The 22,967-nt window shown below is 39.1% G+C and overlaps 2 protein-coding genes across 2 annotated transcripts; one reads left to right on the plus strand and one right to left on the minus strand.

The window, feature by feature from the left end:
• Positions 1-66: 66 nt before the first annotated feature.
• On the plus strand, positions 67-12,876 carry LOC141796355 (carbohydrate sulfotransferase 1-like). Its single transcript, XM_074677415.1, has 6 exons — positions 67-362; positions 2,248-2,627; positions 3,048-3,261; positions 3,357-3,583; positions 8,649-8,866; positions 9,762-12,876. The coding sequence occupies exons 2-6, from the start codon at positions 2,286-2,288 to the stop codon at positions 10,096-10,098; spliced, it is 1,338 nt and encodes a 445-aa protein (XP_074533516.1). The 5' UTR covers positions 67-362; positions 2,248-2,285; the 3' UTR covers positions 10,099-12,876.
• A 724-nt stretch (positions 12,877-13,600) lies between these two features.
• On the minus strand, positions 13,601-22,753 carry LOC141796358 (transmembrane protein 263-A). Its single transcript, XM_074677418.1, has 3 exons — positions 22,619-22,753; positions 21,146-21,272; positions 13,601-18,851 (listed from the first exon to the last, which is right to left on the minus strand). Exons 1-3 carry the CDS (start codon positions 22,622-22,624, stop codon positions 18,571-18,573), a joined length of 414 nt encoding a protein of 137 aa, XP_074533519.1. The 5' UTR covers positions 22,625-22,753; the 3' UTR covers positions 13,601-18,570.
• Between the last annotated feature and the right edge of the window lie 214 nt (positions 22,754-22,967).

Consider the following 22,967-nt stretch of genomic DNA (forward strand, 5'->3'; position numbering starts at 1 on the left):
ATCATACGGAGGGTGAAAGGTGGAGGGGTGTAAGGGGAGAGAGAGACGGAGAGTGTGGGTGAGAGAGAGAGAGAGATGACGGTGGTGATGATGATGATGATGATGATGAAACGAGGTGAAGACAGATATAAAGCGGTATCAGACATGTTTTGCCCACGTATTAGGCTACATGCACTGGTTTAGTTGCCTGTGAATGTGCTGCCTACACTGGATTACATAAATATGTTGCATGTCGTGTTCCTCTCATCTCTGTGTGAACACCAGACGGAATAACATCGGTGGAGCTCCCGGTAACCGTCTCATCATGTCTCCTCTACAACCAGCCCGCCGCCTCCTGCTGACGGCAACGACACTTAAAAGAGGTAAATAAACGCACCGCCAGGCCCGGTGGAGTGTGGGTGTCTCCGGTGTTCAGGGATGAAACAGCCCGATGCATGAGGCGGGAATGACGGCACGCGGGTGACAGGCTCGCGGTGTGTGACTGTGAACGTTAGCTAATATTCAGCGGTATTGTTTAAGAGGAGATAACGGTGCAGCTGGCAGGAATGTCTCTGATACAGCGACCTAGGGACTGCAAAGGTTAGTTGTGTGTCAATGCAGCAAGGCGTTATTTTGTTAATTATCTCAGAAAAGATAAGGGTTTGAGCTTCCACTGACTGACAGAACGCAAGTGTTTACCCACTGATTCATATGTCATAGGCGAGGTAAGGACAAGTGTAAGGGAGCAGATACAATTTAGGGGGGAAAAAAAAACCTTGTTGTTTTCTCCCTTTTTTTCATTTTGCTTGTTTATTTTTTTTTTCTGACACTAAAAATGTTTTTTTTTTTAATTATTTTTTAAAAAATGTTCATTTAATTTATTGACAACCAAATGACTAATAATGATTTTAAATTTATATTTAAAAAATCATACCCTACATTTTCTACAGGGTTTTCCGCAACTACCTCTAGACTACTTCTGAGACAAATAAATAAATACATCAATAAATAAATAAATAAATAGATACGTAAATAAGGACAATGACAACAACTAGGATTAAAACAAAATAATAACAATAATACCATTAGGAAAATGGGAAATTTAATATCACTGAGCAAAGTGTTGAGTATCAAGGATGAACCCTTTTTAGGGATGCACAATATTATCGGCACAATATCAGTATTGGCTGATAAAAGCTTAAAAACACGTTTATCTGTATCGGCAGATTTGAAAATTTCTGTCGATAGGCACAGCTGATAAGGTGCTATTCAGTTAGGATTATTATTATTTTCCATCTGAAAAATAAGCTCCTTAAATAAAATGTAGCACTTCCTTTATTTGCACTGCAGAGCTCTGTGTCTGTCACCAGGTTGTTACAGTAGCTCTAAAATAATCAAATGCAACTTGGTTATGTTTAAAAATGCATTGTACATTTAAAGTTCATGTGATCTAAAGAAATTATTTTTCTGTATTTCAAAACTGAATGTCTTGAGTTTGAAAAAATAATACATTTCTTATTTATGGTATAATCAAATGATTTTTGTGTTTCTTAAACAAATAAGACCGTCACAATAAGAGTAGCATATAAATTCCAGTACAGGATAGACTTAGCTTTCTTTACAGTGAAAAAAAAACAAACAAACTTGTGATTATCGGTATTGGCCAAAAGGGGTTTCGATATATCGGCATATTAGCATATCGGATATCGGCAAAAATCCAATATCGTGCATCCCTAACCCTTTTCATTAAGAATCTACTCAACCACCTCTGTAACAGTGTCAGAGTTCATACCATAATCCTGAGGCACACACATCTCAGCCAAAGTTCATATACCATCTTCTCTTGTGTCAGGATTATTTTCTGCTGTTTCCAGCTACTTGAGGTGTAACTTTGACCAGCTGGATGACTGAATTGTGCCAGAATCTCTTGGACAGACACCAACCATCACAAGGTTTCATTTCAGCTGCACAGTACCAGTCCATCTGTCTCAGATGAGTGACAGTTTAGCTGTGACTGTAGCTCTGAGCTCTCAGTGCAGACTTCTATAAGGTAAAGATTCATGCTTTGCCAGTTCTGTCCTCGATAAGAGTCATGCAGCAGCTTTGATATGTCTGTTTACTTAAAGGTGTTCATGAATGATGGACAGAAATGTATATAGTTGTATATATAGTTTGTGCTGGCCAGATTGGTTGTAGATCATTTGGTTCTTTGTACTGTCTCACAAGAACACATCTTCTGTTTTCTGTCTTTTACTCCTTATCTTTCAGACTGTCCTGTGGCTTCCTGATGAGTTCATCTAGCCACCATGCAATGTTCCTGGAAGTCCATGATGCTGCTGGTGTTAGCATCCATAGCCATCCAGTACACAGCTATCCGCACCTTTTCCACCAAACCTCTAAGCCTGCTGTACTCCGTGGGCCTGGCGCCCAGGGGCCATGCAGTCAACTGCAGCCTCAAAGATCTGACAAAACTGGGCCAGGAGACCATAGAGAGCTCAGACCAAGGTTGTGATGAGACCCGGACCCCCTTCTCCCCTGCTTCCACCTCTGACTCTTCTAACGTCAACAAGAGAACTCACATCCTGATTCTGGCTACAACTCGGAGTGGATCCTCCTTTGTGGGTCAGCTGTTCAACCAGCATCCAGAGGTGATATTACCTTGAAATATCAATATCAAAATTTACCCAGAGATTTACTATTTTTTGTTGGGTTAAGGATAATAAAAAAATAAATACATTTTTATTTATTTTATTTTTTGCTAACTAGTCTACAGACTGCCCTGAGGTGTGTTTACCAGCACCACATTTTCAAAATGTTCAAAGCCCCAAAGTACATTGATCTTTTTTTGTGCAGTTAAACGTCTTTGCTTCTTTGCAACTCTCCAAAAAGACCTTGATATACAACCATATACTAGTACATACTAAAATACAATTAAACACATGTACCATAATAAAGCACCACTTTAGTTCTATATAGAATAGTAATTTAAAACACTGTACATTCTGAAGGCATGAAAAAGTTTGACAGTAAGTGTTATACAATTTCCCTAAATATATTTCATATCCCAGGTGTTCTACCTGTTCGAGCCATTGTACCACGTCCAGTTGGCTTTGCTTCCTCGCCTGTCGCAGAGCAGGAACCCAGCTGAGAGGAGGGTGATGCTGGGAGCAGCCAGAGAGCTGCTTAGGTCCCTGTACCACTGCCAGCTCAGCAGTCTGGAGAACTACATACGGCCCCGACCCTCCAACCACACCACAGACAAACTGTTCAGGCGAGGAGCCAGTAAGAGACACATAATGATATTCATTTTATACTAGTCTTACAATAATTTAGGTGATGTATTTCATGTTTTTATACTGAATGTATCCTGTTTATAGGCCGGTCACTGTGCACCCCTCCTGTATGTGAGGCTTCTCTGGGCCGGGAGACTCAGAGTTTAGTCCTGACTGATGAAGGGGAGTGTGCAAGGAGATGTGGACCGCTCAATATAACCCTGGCCACTGACACCTGTAGAGCTAAGCTGCATGCAGCCATCAAAACTGTCCGGATACCCCAAGTTAGTGACCTCAGGGCATTAATGGAGGACCCAAGACTCAACTTAAAGGTAGAGATCATGACAGATTACAACATTTCTCCTGTTTAGAAACTGTTACACAAGCTGTATATATATGATTTTATAAATTTTACTCAAGGTGCTTTTCAGTCACTAAAAAATACATTTTGTAACCAAAATTATGAACTGGAATTTTGCTGTTTCTTGTAAAGTAGTAATCCGAGGTATGCAACCCAGACTGCTTAATTGGAATCAGCTTTATATCAAGCCTTGGCTTTTGGTTGTTACCAACTGATTTAACCAATTAAACACATTTATTTTATAATACTAAACCAAAACTATTTGAAATAGGGATGTTCCATTTTAACTGTTGTTAAAACAGAAATTTAAATTCCAAAAATGTCCAACTCAAAGATAAGAAAACATCCAGAAAACTTTTGAAATTGAGTGCAACTTGTTTAACACAGTATTGTCAAGTTGCAGAGTCTGGCTAACATAAGCAGAGATAGCATCCACCCCTCTTACCTCCTTGGAGGCTGATATCCACATGCCTGTGTGGGTTTAGAGATGCCATCTGTCATCTGTGCTTGTTTACATTTTGTTAGTATGGCAGGAGCTATGGACTAGAGCTACAGCTCAGACACAACATACCAGCCTCAAAGAGCAGAAGCTCTAATGATTCCTTTAACCAACCAGTTATTCTCATGAGGCAAACAACATTTCATCATTTAGACAACTAAAAGTGACCAAACCAACACATCCCTAGTGTGAAACACCAGATGTCTGTCTGAAAGAAGACCAGACCTCTATGGATAATTCAGCTCATGATAGAAGCCACAAGGACATTTACCAATGAAGAGACATTTAGAGAGTCCTGCTCCTACACCTCTGTCTACTGTGTTGCAAGAAATAATAAAAAGGCTCACAAATTTAATTAAAGCAGTGCATCTGAAGTGGTGGTTTTAATAATCAATTTTCAGAGCAGAGCCCTGAATTTGTCAGACTTCTTTGTTGAAATGTTTGTGAGTGAAATTATCTGCTTTGTGTCTGAAAGCAGTGACAAACAGAAGGGTAATTACTGATCTGATTTATCTGATTTTTGATCGGGATACTAATATTTATATTTGAGAAATTGTTTTAAAATCCAAATCAGAAAAAGCTGAGCAAGGACTGCAGGGTAACCCTAATAGGTCATAAATCCCAACAAAAGTGAGGATTGAGAAACAAAACATTCTAAGAAACACACAAACTTAATTTTGCAATCCAAAGAAAATGAAATCATATTGGAGTAAAATCAAGTAAGTTTAAAGACAAGGCTCGTGGGAAGATGTAAGCTTTAAGAAGGCATATGAAAGAAATCCCTGACACCGTTGATCTGATCTCCTTCAGCAGTTTGTTCCAGGGTGTAGAAGCCCTCGCAGCAAATGTTCTTTCACCCTTTGGTTTTCAGTTTGGTGTTTGTATCACACAGAGGACCTCTGCCTGAGGATCACAGTGTACGTGTCAGCTCATATGGTGCCAACAAATCTGATATGTAGCTGGAAGAAAGGCCATACAGAGCCCAAAAATATCAGTAAAATCTTACAATCAATTGTAAAACATGAAAGAAGCCAGCGTGAAGAGGCTAAAACAGGAGTGATGTGGTTGTGTTTTCTGGTTCTGGTTAAAAGCCTGGCAGCTGAGCACTGCACAGTCTGGGGAAATCAGTCTATTTCTGGTTCCGGCCAGACAAAAAAGGCCATTAATCAGGACATGATGAAAAAAAAAAAACCTAATGAATTATCTCTGTCTTTAAGAGTCAAATTGGATCAAATACTTGAATTATTTCCAAGATGGTAAAAACATGCTTGTACCAGCTTTGTTATATGCTGTTGCTGTCATAGCAGAAGGCATGATTCTTAGCAGCAAATCTGATATGAGCCAATAGCTGACTAAAGGGCTGTTGCACCAAGTAAAACACTGCAATACAGTTTTTTTTCCCCTAGCTCCATCTGTATAGATAGAAACCTCCCACAATATATACACTCTTGTTTAGAAGCCAGGACTGCTGACACACTCAGTCACGATAACCAGATACAGTGAGCAGCATATTCTTTCTGTGTGACTGGTTATCGTAATGACTGGTCAGAAGAGAGTCAGGTGGTTGTATCTGATGGTTCCTCGCTAGCCAAGCACATGGCGGACAGGGTGACAGATGGCAAGTCCAATTAATCAATATATTTCTAATATGGTGTTAACTAAACATGCGATGACTGTGAACTCAGTCCCAGAGCCACTCCAAACACATGTACAGACACATGGACACATTATATCCCCACTGCTGGCTCCCAGGACTACGCTAGTGTTGCATTTGTTGCCTTTTTCAAGAGTGACTACATTGTACTGTAATGGCTTTGCAGCAGGTGCATGTGCTGTACATAGCACAGACAATACTTCACCCTTTCATGTAAGCATTTTATTCTCACTATAAAATCAACTAATTTTATCACAGCAGGTTTGTACAACTTAAAGAGTATAGGTTGTAAAGCTCTTTAGATCAAATGGCAAATTCAAAATAAACCCTGGTAAAGCATGAGCTTAGTGTAAACTTTAAGAAAAATATTGTGCGTAAGCTTTTTGACTGACAGCTCAGCCAATCAATCGTAAATCCCATTCTTATAATAGACATACGGTTTTGCCATCTACACCCATTTTCACACCCATTCACTTGAGCTACATAGGTGCAGAAGCAGAAGACAGCATGTGTTTAATTACTCTGTATTGAATTCTAAGATAGAGGCTTCACAGAAGAGGCCTTTGCTTCTGTTAATTTTGCTTTGAATTACTGCAGTACTAGGGAGTAAAGGAAAATAAATGATTTGCTAAACTTAATTGTTGGAAGATTCTGACCATTTCATTGCCAGAGTTTAAAGCCATCTAGAAAAAAACAAATCAAACTCTATCTGCTTTGTGCGATAATCAAAATTTAAAATGACCAAATGGCTTGGAGTTTCTACAGGACTAAGGTTCCATACTCTTGTATAATTGATTTTTTTGTTTACTCTTTCAATTATTTCTTCTTAGCTGTCAATCAGTGTTTGACCAAAATGGCATTTTATCCAAGTTTAAGTTGTTCTGGTTTAACCTTTCATGAACTGATTCTGATTTCAGTTCTGCTTGAGGCAGACTGCTTGATAACACGTTTGCTGGCATTTCATCAAATGGAGTTATCTAGCAGGGCATGTTCAGCCATTAGCAAGGAAAGCAGACCATCTGTACCAACAGTGAAAAAATAAATCGATTAGTGGTTTGCATGAGCCAGGTTAACAGCCCAAAAGACCATTCAATTCAATAGAGGTTTACAGTGGGGAAAATAAGTATTGAACATTTCAACTTTTTTCTCATTACATTTATTTCCAAAGATGCCATTCAAATTCAAAACAAAATTTCAACCAGACATTGGTATTAACTCAAATAATCCACACATGGAAAGAAATCATGACATTCAGGTCCATAAACAATGATTATGTGGAATTAAGTACCATAACACAGGAAAAAAGTATTGAACACACTAACTGAGACTCATCTAATACTTAGTGGAGAAGACTTTGTTTGCAATAACATCTTCCAGACGCTTCTTGTATGTTTTAACTAATGGCCCACACTGCTCAGGTGTGATTTTGGCCCATTCCTCTGCACAGATTGTCTTTAAATCTTGAATATTCTTTGGTAACCTCTGGTAAACCCTTTTCTTTAGTTCTTTCCACAAGTGTTCAGTTGGATTTAAGTCAGGTGATTGACTAGGCCATTCTAACATTCTAACTTTGCCGTGTGCTTTGGATTGTTGTCCTGCTGGAAGGTCCAGCCACGTCTCATCTTCATCATCCTGGTGGATGGCAGCAGATTCATATCAAGAATTTCCCCATACATGGCTCCATTTATTGCTCCGTTAATTATATGACGTTTGCCAACACCATGAGATGAGAAACAACCCCATGCCCTGATGCTTCCACCTCCAAACTTCACTGTTTGTGTAGTGTTTTTTGGGTGATGTGCAGTGCCATTTCTCCCCCAAACATGGTACGTAGTTTGACAGCCGAAAAGTTCAGTTTTGGTCTCATCTGACCAGACAACATTCTCCCAGTATTCTACAGGCTTGTCAAGATGCTGTTTAGCAAACTTTAAACAAGCTTCAACATGCCTTTTCTTGAGGAATGGAGTCTTGTGGGCTGAGCGTCCATAGAGGCCATGGTGGTGGAGTGCATTGCCTATTGTTTTCTCTGTAACAATTGTATCTGCTGCCTCCAAGTCTTTCTGGGGAACTTTCAGGGTGGTCCTTGGCTCATTGAGTACTCTTCTGGCTATCTTTCCGACTCCCTGGTCAGAAATCTTGCAAGGAGCTCCTGTGTGTGGCTTGTTGATGGTAAGGTCGTGCTTCTTTCACTTGCGAATAATGGCCCCAACGGTGCTGACCGGAATATTCAGGTGCTTTGATACAAGTCTGTAACAAGTTTCATTCTAATGTTGAGCAACAATCAGGTTGTGAATGTCTTCAAGGAGATCTTTGCCTTTACCCATCATGAGCTGTGTCGTATTTAACTGCTTGGTAAAAAAAACGACCTTTTTTATAGGACCATCAATTTGCTCTAGCCCAGCTGATGTTGTTTTGCACTAATTGGAAGTTCAAGTAATAATTACTGACAGATTTCAGGTGGTATGGTGCATTTCCTTGCCAAAGTATACAGCCTTTCCATGGTGTGTTCAATACATTTTTCCTGTTATCGTACTAAATTCCACATAATCATTATTTATGGACTTGAATGCCGTGATTTCTTTTCATGTGTGGATTATTTGAGTTAATACCAATGTTTGGTAGAAATTTTGTTTGAATTGCATCTTTGGAAATAAATGTAATGAGAAAAAAGTTGACGTGTTCAATATTTATTTTCCCCACTGTACATATCATAAAAATGCCACGGGTTCTGCTTCTGTTGTCCCTTTTTTATTGTTTTTATTAACACTGTTTATGTAAGTCCATCCAGAAACCTGGAAAAGCACTTAGTCACTGAGAGATTTCTGTGCCATCACCATCTTTTAATCCTGGGGACTCTGTTTTATCATTATCCACCATCATTAGGTGGTTCAGCTTGTCAGAGACCCACGTGGCATCCTGGCATCCCGTATCGAGACTTTCCGAGACACTTACCGCCTGTGGCGTCTGTGGAGAGCCACTGGACGTCGACCCCACAACCTGGACCTGGGGCAGATCAACACAGTGTGCGAGGACTTCCTCAGATCTGTTTCCACAGGCCTGGCTAGACCTGCCTGGCTCAGAGGGAGGTACATGCTGCTCAGGTGAGTGGTAAAACCCAAAACCTGTTGAACTTTAAAAAGAGAAAAACAATCAGACATGAGTTTAATAACAGATCCATTAACTATTTTTCAAAATAAACAACAGACACCACTAAGAGGTAAACTACAGTGAGTGAGCACACATGTGCTCTTTGAAGCCACAGGGGAAACTAAAGGAGTTTGACCGTAACAATGAGCATTTACCACATTTTAAAGCTGCAGCTCTCTGTTGAGCTGGAAACAAAGGTGGATGTCAGGAAGATTGAGTCACAATCCTTGGAATGGTGGGATACTTTAGTGTTGGAGATTTTTAGTCCTAGAAAGACACAAGAAAGCTGTCCTAGCTTTAACTTCCACTCCACAACTACCTACAGGGACATATTGCATCTGCATGATGCACAAGACAAGATAGTGCAGTTTAACCCAGATGTCACCCTAATATATAAATGTTTAAAAAAAAAAAGTTTCAGCAGTCTCCTGTCTTGATTTTTATTCACTAGCTCTTCTCAGCACCATATGTTTTTACCATGAGATTTTAACCATTCTAGTAAATAACATGGCCGTGGAGCTGAGCCTATTCCAGTGATTAATAAACCTTCATAAAATAAGACATTAAAGAGGCATGGTTGCACTGAAATTTAGAGCAAGGTCATGTACATGTGAAATATGAGCATGAACTAAGTCAAATGCCTACATGTCTAGCTTGAGCACTTTCTTACAGGACAGTGATCTCTTTCCATCTTTATCTCTGAGAGCTAAACTAACCTGTTAAAATGAACTTATATTAATAAGATGATGTTCTTAGTATTATCTTATTTTTATGTTCTATTGACGTTCTTCTGGGCATACATACATATGTTGACATTGCATCACTGTGCTTTTCCCTGTGCTGGATCAGGTATGAAGACTTGGCCAGGTTCCCTCTCCAGAAAGCCAAAGAGCTCTACAGCTTCCTGGGTCTGGATCTGGACCACAGTGTGGAAGAGTGGATCATCAACAACACGCGGGGGAGCAGTGACCTGTCATCACGGCAGAAGTTCACCACAGTTCGGGACTCTGCTGCTAATGCAGAGAACTGGAGGCTGAAGCTGTCCTTCGACATGGTCGTTTACACGCAGACTGCCTGCCAGCCACTGCTTGAGCTCCTGGGGTACAAGAGAGTGTTCCACCCCAGAGAACTGAGAAACCTCTCACACTCCTTAGTGGAGAACAGGACGTTCCTTCCATTTCTCTAGACAATAGCGCGTACATACTGTACATTCAGTGTGGGTTTAAGAAACCATCTAAACATACAGTACTGTAGTTTATAAGGAACAGGTGATGTAATCAAAGCTGTCTCACTGACTAATCTGGATACTCTCACTTTGCCTGTGCTGGAAGATAAAAGCTGTGACGAGCCACCTCTTTATAACTCATAGCTCAAGAAAACAAATTCTGACATTTTTTTTTTCATTCTGCAGCAATGTTATCTGTTTAAACAGTTATCTATCTTAACAGCTATCTATCTCGCTGGCTCATTTGCTATCTATCTATCTATCTATCTATCTATCTATCTATCTATCTATCTATCTATCTATCTATCTATCTATCTATCTATCTATCTATCATTTTATATCTTTTATCCACATAGGGCAATAACTGCAGTCAAACTTTGTCAGTATCATATTCTCATGGCAGCCATTGTTCAGTGACGTCACATTCAGGATGAGGTGTCTGAACATGTCTAGTGAAATCTTAGCATTTTGGATGTAAAACCTCCAAAAAGTATATTTCAAAATTGGTGAACAAATGACCAAGAATCCTCAAAACAGAGAAATCAAAAACATCTGAAATGAGGATTGTATCTATGATGTTGATGTTAGGCTCCTGTAGGAAAGCCTGTGTCTATTTGGTAGCCTTATTAGGTATTGGTGATACCCAAGCAGCAACCTCCAGTCTATAATTATGGGACAATGCCAAAGTGCTAAAATCTGCTGTTTCTTGAGTGTCCGCTTGAGGCTGGCTCTGGAAGTACTTGAAATCACACCAAGCCAAAAAAAGCTGTTTTCAAAGCAGAAATTAACCTATTTACAGCCTGGTTCAGAAAACATCTCCTGTCTGAGTCGCTAATTTTACTCTCAGCACACGCTGTACGGGGGGTGAATTTTTTTCTAACTCAGCCATTCAGAGGATATTAAGATCGCGAGCTCGTCCAATCAGAGGCACAGCTCAGGGTCATGTGACCACCCACAGGGGCCCTATAGGGGCCTATAGGGCAATGAAGCCCTTGCCTCTACCAACATGGCCGCTATTCTGTTTCAGAAACAGACGGGTGACATTGGGGAGACTACATCCATGTTTTATACAGTCTATGGTCATCTCCCTCTGTCTCTGTTGATTTTGTTGTGAGAATTACCTAATACTCCAGTTAATAAGGTGTGAAAAAGTCAAAGTAAAGTGGCTGTTTATCCAGCGAGCTGTCATCTTTTCTGATGCCGACTCCTTCACAAGTCTCACAGGCATTACTAATGACATCAAAGAAATAGTCAGTCTTGTTGCTCATGGTCTCATTTGTTTCTTTGGGTCTTAAAGAGGCATCACTATTAATTTCAGAGTGTTTCATCATCAGCTAAAAAATCCTCACTGAGGCATAAAAAGCCGTCTGTGTATGACAAACATGGTATTCTGAGCTAAAATGAAGTAAAATAATAAACAGATACATCAAACGTACCACTTCAGAAGTCAGCAACATTTTCACATTTTAACTGGGGGCTGTTTGGAGACAAACATTAAAATCCAGGCTTCATATGTGCCTTTTATATTGTATCTGTGATTTTTAACTATTAGCTCAGGAGGGGCTGAGTGGAAATGTATGCTGTTTTCTGAGCGTAGCTAATGAGCTAATATATATAACATCACTGATGTCTGATGGTGTCAGTATCTTTTGTAGTTGCTTATCCATCAGACGAGTGGCAGCTTATAATGACTCGCCACACCTTTGTTATTTAGCTGTTAAACAATCCAGAGCAGTACACAACTCTGCATTGGCTTCATTTTTTTGACATCAGGTTGCTTCTTGGTTCAATCCTGAGTGTGACGTCACAGGAAAAGGTCTACTGAGGGGTAAACGTATCTAAATCAGAAAGAACACTTACAGAAAATATACTACTTAAATCATTTTTGGGAAGCACTCAAGTGGCTCATTTAAGCCAGCAGTAGCTAAACAGGTGGTCATTGACATCATAACAACCCTTTAACTCAGCACTTATTTCTGAACAGTATCCTAACAGTAAAACCGAGGCAGCAAATGATGTATTCAGCTCTGTAAAGTCAGTGTTTTTTGTTGGTCTGCTATTTTTGAGAGAGCCATGAAGGGTTTTTTCTTTTTTTCTTGTATAAAGGTATCTTACTTCTACTTTACCACATGATCACAGCTAGCGAAGTATCTCCATTCAATCACTGATGTTTGACAGTTGAGCCTTGAGTTGATGTGAGACGTGTTGGTTTAATGTGCAGCTTACAGTGTTATTTTTTCCTTCCAGTTTTATTCATTTCGCCATCACTGATCAGCTTTATCCATGAAAAATAATCTTTGGTTGAGAACACTTATCAGCTTCCACATACATTCAAAAATCAAAGACACATAATAACAGAACAATGGCAGAAAGGTTTCATTCATGAAAACACTTGATCTCAACCAATGCTCATACTTTCAGCCACAGCATGTTTTATTTGTTGAACAGATTTAAACATGGTCATTGGCTGGAGATTGATTATGATCAAATCAAACCTTGCTAAATGTTACTGTCAGTTTTGCTAGTTGTTTTCTTTTGTCAATAACCAGATGGGTATTTTTCCTGTTTTTCCAACACATGGATGTTTTGTTTATATCCACTTACCAACTGCAGTTGTGACAACCAAAGTGTCTTGGACATAAAAAAGAAATGTTTATGGTTTAATACACTGATCTGTTGTCGAAGAAAGAGAAGTTTGTTGTAAAAAATAGTTTGGTATAGTAAGAGTAATAAAAATTTGTCCACACAAAACAACAAATATGTTGTTATTACGTGTCCTCAAGGCTTTAATCTCAGGTCCTGCTCTTTCCTTTGCAGGCTTTTTCATTGGTGTACACATCAGATGTGAATTGGTGAATTTAACTAACACTTTAAGTGATATGGAGACTAGAGAAAGTGCTTTATTGACACTTTCCACGTACAAAAAAAAAAAAGATTTAAAAAAAAAACATGTTTTACCTAACACGTTCACTATGAGTTGAAACAAGATTTGTCTTTGACTGACTCACTGAAATAATCCAAAGGAAGACAGGAGCAGTCGTGCTTAACCAATGAGGGAAATTGCCTAAACTTGCTTTTTGGTCTTTGATACTGGGTAAAATCTGGACCAGAGTGAGTGCAACTGTCTCACTAGGTTTGTGTTGGGAAAAACTGTAGGATGATTTGCAGTTTTCCTGAACAGACAGTTTAAAATGTGTGAGTTGAAATATTTATTGTCCCTCTGGTGCTTAAACGGGTATCCTTCTTTAGTTTCTGCTGTATGATGAGTTTTTCCTCACCCACAGCAGATTGTAAATCTACCTAAACCAATTTTGTTTTCTTTTTTGAGATAGAACAAGTGACATGACTAAATGTGACTTTATCAAACAGCGCTTTATCTTTAAGTCTGAAATGTTTTAAACTCTTAAAAGGTGATACAGAGAGAAGGGGGGAAGAAAAACAACTCAGAGGCTTGGAGCAAATGTAGAACAGTTTTATTTTCTCATAAAAAATGTTGGTTCACTTAAACAGCCCATTTACAAAATACACACAAATGCAAACAGAGTTTGGTCTTCATTCTATCACATTTTAAGGGACAGGATAGTCACCTACATTAATGCTATTATAAACACTTTCTCCTCATGTTACAGATAATTCTTGCAGCAGCTGTATGCTTTTCTGCTTAGTCTCTAAACAGGTGGCTGTATGCTTTTTCCATGTTTTATACACAATATAAAGTTAGATATCACTTTGCAGAACTAAATTTGGGCGAGGTTTTAAACTGTGAATCCAAGAATGAGAGTGCAGGCTGCTCTGCACAGCTTGTTCATAAAGTCACATGAGAATTGAATGAGAGGGGCATGAGACGGCTCAGTTTATAAAATTAGCAGTTGATGGATCTCTTCAAAAGAGCATAATGAATGTTGTTCCTTCTCTGTTCTTGTTGCAGGGGCTTTCCTTGTTGTCCCTCCTTTGAACTACACGGGTCAGAATCCCAGTCCAAAATGTGCTGCCATATTTCATTATTTATCATTTCAAAGAAAAAAAAACTCAATAAGTAACAGTATGGCAACAGTGGAGGAGGCTTCTTAAGAGCTGAAAAAAAAATAAAAGAAAGTGCACTCATAAGGTGTGCTTAAGTTAATCTTTTTAGACAGAAGCTAATAAACTTATAAACTGCAAAAGAGGACAATTCAAGTAAGCCTGTAAAGTCATATAATACCCTCTCTTTAACGAAAGCTACATGGAGTATTTTATTGAAAAGAGATGAGAGTTCAACACTGAATCCTGAAAAGACAGCTTTGATATTCTTTAAAAAGTCAAAATCTAAATTCTCTGGAAAGCTCGAATTTGGCCCAGAGCAAAAGTTTTCAACTTGTGTTACTCACACTGATTTTACTCTAGAACATTTTTTTTGCACACTGTTGATTTCTTTTTTTTTTTCTTCTTTTTTTTCTTTTGCAGACTTGTCAAAATCCTCTGAGCATTGCTCTCATATGTGAGGAAAATATCGCTTTTTGTCTGAATACCCCTTAATCTAATACTTGCAAATTGCATTAGCATTCACATGTTGCAATGATTTTTTTGCAGTGTTGTTGCTTCTTTTAGGGAAAATTAAATAACACTGATCTCAGCTCTGTTGGGTTAGTCTCTAAACTGATGCCCTCAGTGTCAGTAAATGTGTCATGGATGACAACCAAACCAAGTGACAATGACTTAGAGAGGCTATGAGGAGGATCTGTTTTAATTGGACTGTCTCGCCTCCTTCTGGCCTGGAGTCTCACGCACAATATCATAAAGATGTGACTTTTAACCAGGCGTGTGTTTGTTTTGGAAAAAAATTTCTTTGTTTAAGACAACTTTTTACCGGATACAACACGATGAGGTAAGGTATTTATCAGTACAGTTACATAGTGCTGTCGTTTGAAACATGACAACAAGCAACGAAAGTTTGTCCCGTACGTCAGTAGCCAGCAATATGTAGCGCTACTAGCAGCCCAGTGCTACAACATATCTGTAGGCTAACATGACAACAAACAAACTGTCAGTTCGTACAGTAGTTTAGTAGCTGTCCGTATGTAGTACTACTGACAGCCCAGTGATGTGAGACGCGTAGGTAATGTGTAATGTTAGTAAATCCTGGTTAGCTATGTCCTGTCAGTCATCAACCAAGCAGAGCTAACGTAACCTCACTCTTCATTTTATTGATAGACTCACAAGTTTGAACAGACCACTGCAGAATAACTGCTGACTGTGGGTTGGAATCAACATTAGCGCCAACAGTTTAGCCCCAGGGTTAGCCTTTAGCTCGGGCCGTATCTCTCTCCTGTTTAGATTTCTTCTGCTCTTCTGTCCTTTTTCTGTCTGGTTGTTAAGCTCATGTGTCCACCATCACTACAAAATCAATCACAGAAATTGTTTTCAGAAGAGAAAAACACAGATCTCTCTTCTCACTTCTAAACTTCATCAGCCACCGTGCTGTTGTCATAGAGACTTAGACATGCCGTAAATCAATCCGGTCCTGCTCGACCCAATCAGGGAGCTAAGAAGAAGCTTTTCAAAATAGCCTATATTGGTGCTGTTAATCTCATTTTAAAGTGTGAATTACGATCAGACATATATCTAGAAGAGAGACTTTTTTAAGATAATTTAGAAACTCCTCACAGCCCCTTTAATGTCTGACCAAAGGCAATGAAGCTAAGTCAAAGTTAGAAACTAATTAAATGTAAAAGTTGAGCACAGAAAAATAAATCACGTAACAGAGTCACCCTTGTGTGTTTAGTGGTATACAGCGGATCATTCAGCTTACTATGTCTTTGCAAGCTCAAAGATGATTTCATCACGTGTAGCATGCAGTTTCATTTTACCCCTACCCTGTGGATACATTTCATAAATAAGCAGAAATTTAAAATGTGCTAGTTAACCAAATAATAAACACAGATACATAATAGAAAATCATTTCCAGCTAGAGAGATACATTATAATGAACCTACTGCAGTATGCAGTGCTGACCAGTGTTAAAACTCAGAAGAGACATGTTCTATGGCATAAAAAAACGTGCACTACTGGATGTGCATCTTCACTTGCACACATGCATGTATATTTTGTTGTATGAGAAGCTGTGGTGTAATCTTGGATTTATAAGTAGGGGAAATGCTAACATTCCTCGGATCTGTATTTTGTCTAATGGCCAAAAGAAGGCTAATACTTGTTTTTCCCAAAGATTTTTGTCCTTGTCAGTACAAGATCTCAGGCAGTAGTTGCAAGTCTTGCAGCATAACAACCACTTCGTAAATGTTGATCTCATTTAGAGGGAACAAAGAATGTAAAGCACTGAAAGCTTCAGGGAAATTTATCTCAATGTACAGATTCTGTAAAGTGATGCAGGATGTAAAGGTATTACAACTGGATTTTGGAATGTGAAGTGTTCTGTTGAGGTTGATGTATGAGTAATCAGCCAGTCAGACTTTCTGAGTAGGACAAGGTGCAGAGCTTAATCCTACTCTGATGCAACCCCTGAACTCATCAGTAGTCATTCAACAGCAGTTTGGCTTTACTCTACATCTTTAAACAGACATCTGCGTACAAGTGAGATAATGTTTCCCTGGTAGATGTTTTTTTCTCAACACCAGCTACATCCTTGATCCTCAAGTTGCCAATCAATCCAGAATCAACAGCAACACAAGGAAAAGTTGATCCTAACAAGTAGTTTGTCATTAACTATTGGCTACACTAAGTGACCAAAAAGTCACTTTTGGCTCAAAATTTTTCAGATTGTGCGGCAAAAACACCAAAATGGAATAATCAAAATTAGCATTTTAATGTCACTATGTCTGCATCTGGTTCTTTATGGCCTGTACCACATACACAAACTAAAATGATTGCTTTATGAAATGTACATCAGTATTTTACTTGACCTAATGGTAGTGTTTTTATGAGGACTTTTCTGACTTAAAGAGATATTTCATGTTTTGTTTTTAGTAATGTAAGACATTGAGAATCAATGAATAAAACTGTTTCTATTTATTGCTGATTCAGACATTCTGCTACAAGTCACATCTCCTTTGAGATTCTAAGGCTCTGTCCTCTATTTCAGCCTCTTGATCTGACCACCCAACTCAAGAGTCCCTGTGCATACAAAAAATGTTTTGCTACAACTCATCTCACCTCTATTTACACCGTCTTTAGATTCTACTTCAAGTTTTTTTTATTTCTGTTAGTTCAGATCATTCCACTGTGTCACCAGAGGTCGGCTGCAGCCTGCAGCTCAGCGGCATTACGCTAACGAGTACTGAATGTTATTTACTACCACGTAGGTCAGAAAAACTGCAGCTGATGCAGTGGGTGCTGATGAATACATGCACAAGAGTAAAGGTAGTAATGTTGTACATTGCATCAATCAGAGCTAAGAATCGGTGCTGGGTGACTTAAAGGTGGACCAATAATTGGAGCTGCCAGTTTTTAAAGTACTCAGGTAGTTTGTTGACAAACTACATAAAAAGTATCCCAACAATTTTGGCTGTTTGACAGTTGTTTTTGAAACAGAATGAACTTTTACTCTGCTCTTCATCAGTCTCCAACAGTCAACAATGAAAGAAGCATAAAATTAAGCTTGTAAAACTTTCTACTGGCAACCTCAACTCTTGCATTCACTTTAATGTCATCGATACACTGTATAATAACAAGGACAGAAGAGCTATCTCAAGTGAAGCCATAACACTGAGAGCTCCCCCTGGTGACTGGGTGCTGTATTACAGACTGAAAGCCTGCCTCCTCTGTTATAGTAAATAGGACATGGATCTAAGTAGAACATTTAAATAAATGACCTCCTCAAACATGGTCTCTTACTTTTGTGCTGATTTATTTCCAAGTGTTCACTTTTTTCAGAGGTCAGTTTTATTGAGTTATTTGATGACTCAAATGTGTGTTTTCATTTGTGGTAACTGTGTGCATCCATCCCACAGCTTCACCAACTAGATCAATTCTACTCGTGGCCTGGCTCCACAAGCACACAGTCAGCGCTTGTAGAGGCTCTATTTTGGCTTCACACCACACATTGGTAAGAGATAGAGGCGTGTTAGTTTTTGAAGCACATACAGTAATTTACATATTTACTTGTGATTGGAAAATTTGTCAGCTCTGTTTTCATTTTGTGTGACACACAAGCATGTCTCTCCCATGCACCATTAACGCTGACATAAAGATTTTTGTACCCCAACTCTTGTACCTTTGCATCATTGACAGCCGCCCCTCCTTGAGTATCGGATTTGCACAGGTGGTGATCATCCAGCTGCTTTTGTGTCTTTGTTGTTGTGTGAGTCAAGAGGCTGCGATGAAAATCCATTCTCAGCTCTTGAGATATTTTGCTCTTGTTTGCAACATACACACACACACACACACACACACACACACACATACACACCAACAAACAAACACACACAAGCCCACTGTCCATCAGTCTGCTTTGTCCTTCTTCCTTGGTGTGACTTTACTCGCCACCGCAGATCCCACAGCTCCAACACCCCCCGTAACCATGGAGACACTTCCTTTGACGATTCCTGCGCTGGCTGCCGGCACACTGGTAACAGCTGTCTTGGTGAGCTCAAAACTTTTTGTTCCTACCCACGCAACGCCCCCCAGGGTCGCGCCAACAACGTTTCGTGTCATGCTGAATAAGCCGCCGCCTACTCTCCACATGACTCCGCCTTCTGGGATGGGGTGATCCTTATCTGTGTCTGAGAGATACAGAGAAAAAAAAGCTGTTAGGAGAGAAGAACAGTCAAAGCGACTTTAAGTGTCATGAAGAGACAGGCACACACAGAACTGATTATACAACACTACTTTGAGCAAAACCCAACAAAAAGACTGAACTTTTTGTTTTATCCTTCCAGTAAGCGCAAAAAATAATGACTCAAAGCCTCACAGAGAAAAAGACAATGTCTTAACCTTTTTCTTGTGGTACCTCTTATTACAATGTGCAGTATACAAAAGGGGCTGCAGGGTATGTCAACCATGAACCTTGGGGGCTAAAAAATTATGCCCAGCAGAAAAGGCTGTAGTCCCCAGGCCTTCAGCTAGGGGGCAGCTTCAGTCAGTCTACCACTGATCTCAATGATGAAATTTACATCAGACACGATTGAAAAGAGTTGAGTAGATTCTTTTTGTTGTTTGAAAGCTGCAACCTCTTATTGAGTTTCTTCTTTATGACATCTTAGATGAAAAGACCCATCATAAAACAAATCAATGAGCTAATTTCAATCAGCAGCAACACTGCTACATTCTACAAGCTAGCTTTTCTAACTAATTAGACCAGTGATTCTTAAATAGGGGCACGCGTATCTCTAGGGGTATGTGGGAGTACTGCAAGAGGTACTTGACAAATGTCAACAAAATATTGCATCAAAACAAATGGTAACACTTCATATTAAGGTCCTGTAATAAGCATTAATAAGACCTTTGTAAGTACTTATAAGATGCTTATTCACATTATCATTTGTTTATAATACTATATAACTGCTTAATAAGTGTTTAATAAGGTCATTGTAAGGGTTAATACAAGACAACCTAATCTATAAGGTATATGGAACCTAACCCTAACCCTCTTTGTTTTTTGTCCTCTGCTTTTGTCTCTCATGAGCCCTACCCCAGCCCTTCCTCTAAACCTAACCTGTGGGGCCCCATGCCTAAACCTAACCTGTGGGGCCTCACGCCCAACCCTTACAATGACCTTATTAAACACTTATTAAGCAGTTATATAGTCTTATAAACATATAATAATGTGAATAAGTATCTTATAAGTACTTACAAAGGTCTTATTAATGCTTATTACAGGGCCTTAATATAAAGCGATACCAAACAAATGATAAAAAATCTAATTTAAAAACAACTTTGTCAACAGCACTTATTTTTTATGTCAATGCAATATCAAACAGGGCACTATTTCCAAAATAAGCATATTAATTCATTATATACAAAACACCAACTGTCAATTATTCAGCCAGAGAGTATGTAGACTTTCATGTAAACAATAACGCGACCAGGCAGACAGCAGTGGACAGGTGGTTGAAATGAGACAAATCAGGTGGATCATGAAGAAACCGTCAAAAACAAAACTAAACAGTAATTTATGAAAACATTGCCAGTATCCGGAGGAATATATTCTGTAATCTTTTTATTCATGTTATTTCACGTATTATTTCCTGATTTTTTTTCTCTGCTTTATAAGGGGATACTTGGTCGAAATTGTTTTTAGAAGAGGGTACACAAAGTTTGAGAACCCCTGAAATGAACAACCCTGTTAAGTCACCATTGCAAAAGGAATCTCACTCTGTTTAACTGCCATAAACAAAATTACTGGGAGTGACTTTACAATCACACTTAACTTCTCTTTGCTCAACTTTGCCCCATTCCATTTCTCCTATCCTGTTTGGATTATGGCCGTTTCTGCTCGAAACAGGCAGAAGTGGCCAAACCCCAAATCTTCCAGTCGTCACGGTGGTAGTCCGCAAACTAAAGGGTGACATCACAATTGAGATGGACACTCCAGTTTATTCTCATTAAATGGGAAGGATGGCAAGGTCCATTCATAGACTTTAAGGCAACATGAAGTGTCACACTACAGACACCAACCCTATTACATGCTTGGCATATTTTTAGCTTACAGCAGGTTATGTGAAACTGCTCTCATATGATACGACAATAAAGTAGTCTATATACAACCAGAAATGTGGAAAACTCACAAATCTGTCATGTACAAATCCATTTTCACGAGACAAGACCAACTGGACCTGGGGAAAACGAGACCTGATCCACCATCAGCACTGGCAGCAGTACATAGCAGGAGCAGCGGAAGAAGTTTTATTTTGCTTCAATTTCCAAGTCTTTCTCTGTAATGACTGAAATGCTGACAGACCCACATACCTCAGACCATCACTTTAAAATGATAAAATGCCAAAAGGTTTGATCAAGGGAACCATGAATGGCTTGGTCGTCTGCGTTTTTGAAAACTGTCCTCAAACGTCTCACTCACCATTAGACTGTTCTTCTTGGAGGTCTGGGGGAACCTCCTCCTCTTCTCTGTCTTCACACATATGGTGGTTGTTGCTGAAGTCAACGGGGGAGTTACTCTCCTCCACTTCTTGCTGTGAATTCATCACCTGAAAAAAAAACTAATGGTCAATATTACAAAGAGCAAATACACAGAAAACAGGGCTATTTGTTAAAATGGAAGTCGTCATTTAACTAAAGTATTACGTGATGAGCTCTGCTGCTGCATTTTGTTCCCCACACATACGCCAAAATCCTACATCTTCAAAATATTCTTCTGAACACTAATTAAACCAAAAAGATTCCTACAAAGTCAACTACATTCATTTTAATTGGTGAGATTATGTTCTTCATATGGTTTTACCACATGAGGGATGAATCTAGATAGATACTATTTACAAGAAAGGTGCATCTTTACTTTTGTAGACAGGCCAGATTCATGTTCAAACAATACAGTCTTTTGTTTTGATTGGTATTCATTAATAATGTTTTTTTTGACATAGTGTTGTTTATTATTATTACTTTTATATAGTTTTTAATTTGAAGACATTCTGCAGGGTTAACTGTAGAGTTACTCCCATTCATTTTCTCCCCTAACAATTTGGCGATTAGCAACTCTAGACAGCTTCTTTACAACTCTTTGTATGTCAGCTATAGTGACATATTTTGATCACTTAGGCAAGGCCTGGTTCAAATCAAACCCTCAAACAAAAAAGAATGTCAAGTCTTGCTCAGATTTTAAAGGGGAGTGATAAGTATAAAATGCACAGGCTCGAGCCTTTGCATTGTGCACCTGGTCATGTGCATATACAAAGGGTTAGCAATGCCCATAATTCCACATAGGCTATTTCTTGCTAAGTCCATATCAGCAATCTTTCCAATAGCCCACAACAAAATATCAGCAAAATTGGTTAAAAGTAAGATTCGCAATGACTGGTGGAAGTAGAAGTATATTTTAGTACAGTTATACGCTCGAGAAAAACACAATGAACACATGCATATGAATGTGTTCATTATCGACCAAAAAAGTCTCCTCTCAGTTTTTAACAACTTGTGCGCACTGGCCTATGTTTGTGCAAAATAAGCAGACAAGGTTGTGTTTTTGATGCGACAGTAAAGCAACATCAATACGAGATTAGGCTCCATACCATCTCTGATCATTTAATCAGAGGAAATTCATTCATCTGACATCACTGTCGATGTTCGTCATCATTTTGAATGAAGGTAAATCCGTAAACCCACGGTTAGTCTAAGTTATATCATTGTTGTATTAATGCGTGGCAGAACTCTGTGTCCCAGCACCGTTACAGCAGGAGGGATTGTACATATACATTGAGAGATAACGGTAGCTCGCACAAACACACACATACGCACCCACATAAACACCAGCATATTCACGCAAGAACCGAGAACTATAAATACGAAAAATGGTTTACGGAAATATGGGTGTACTTACCTTCATTTAATTACGGCTTTCTGAAATGCTTCTTGATGTAAAGATGTTTTTATCGCTCCTGCTTTTGTTGTTTTGCTGTCAACCTGAAAGCGGAAGTGACGTCACGTTGTTTACTGTGTGCTTGCGGGTGTAATGGCAGCGCGCGACCGCACACTGTCAGTAGAGACACACTGGAGGCACTCACACTGGTCCTTCTTCATTTAAACCACTGTATTTCTACGATAAACATTGTTTGTTACTGTGAGAATGAGATACTTATAAACCTGCCGGACAGTGTCCAGCTCCTGTTTTTGTCCTGAGTCTACTTCTGCCTTAACGATTACGTTAAATCCATCCAAGAAGTCTGCTA

The sequence above is a fragment of the Halichoeres trimaculatus genome, unplaced genomic scaffold (genome assembly GCF_033239565.1).
Source record: "Halichoeres trimaculatus isolate MK-OKI-2021-1 unplaced genomic scaffold, fHalTri1.1 fHalTri1_scaffold_10, whole genome shotgun sequence".
Lineage (NCBI taxonomy): Eukaryota > Metazoa > Chordata > Actinopteri > Labriformes > Labridae > Halichoeres > Halichoeres trimaculatus.

What these genes read in the sequence shown, in the direction of transcription:
- LOC141796355 (XM_074677415.1), top strand. Translation starts at nt 2,286, where the DNA reads ATGCAATGTTCCTGGAAGTCCATGATGCTGCTGGTGTTAGCATCCATA. An exon ending in ACTGTTCAGGCGAGGAGCCA is followed by an intron (nt 3,262 to 3,356) that starts GTAAGAGACACA and finishes TCCTGTTTATAG; the next exon opens with GCCGGTCACTGTGCACCCCT. An exon ending in ACCCAAGACTCAACTTAAAG is followed by an intron (nt 3,584 to 8,648) that starts GTAGAGATCATG and finishes CACCATCATTAG; the next exon opens with GTGGTTCAGCTTGTCAGAGA.
- LOC141796358 (XM_074677418.1), bottom strand. An exon ending in CCAAGAAGAACAGTCTAATG is followed by an intron (nt 18,852 to 21,145) that starts GTGAGTGAGACG and finishes TGTATCTCTCAG; the next exon opens with ACACAGATAAGGATCACCCC.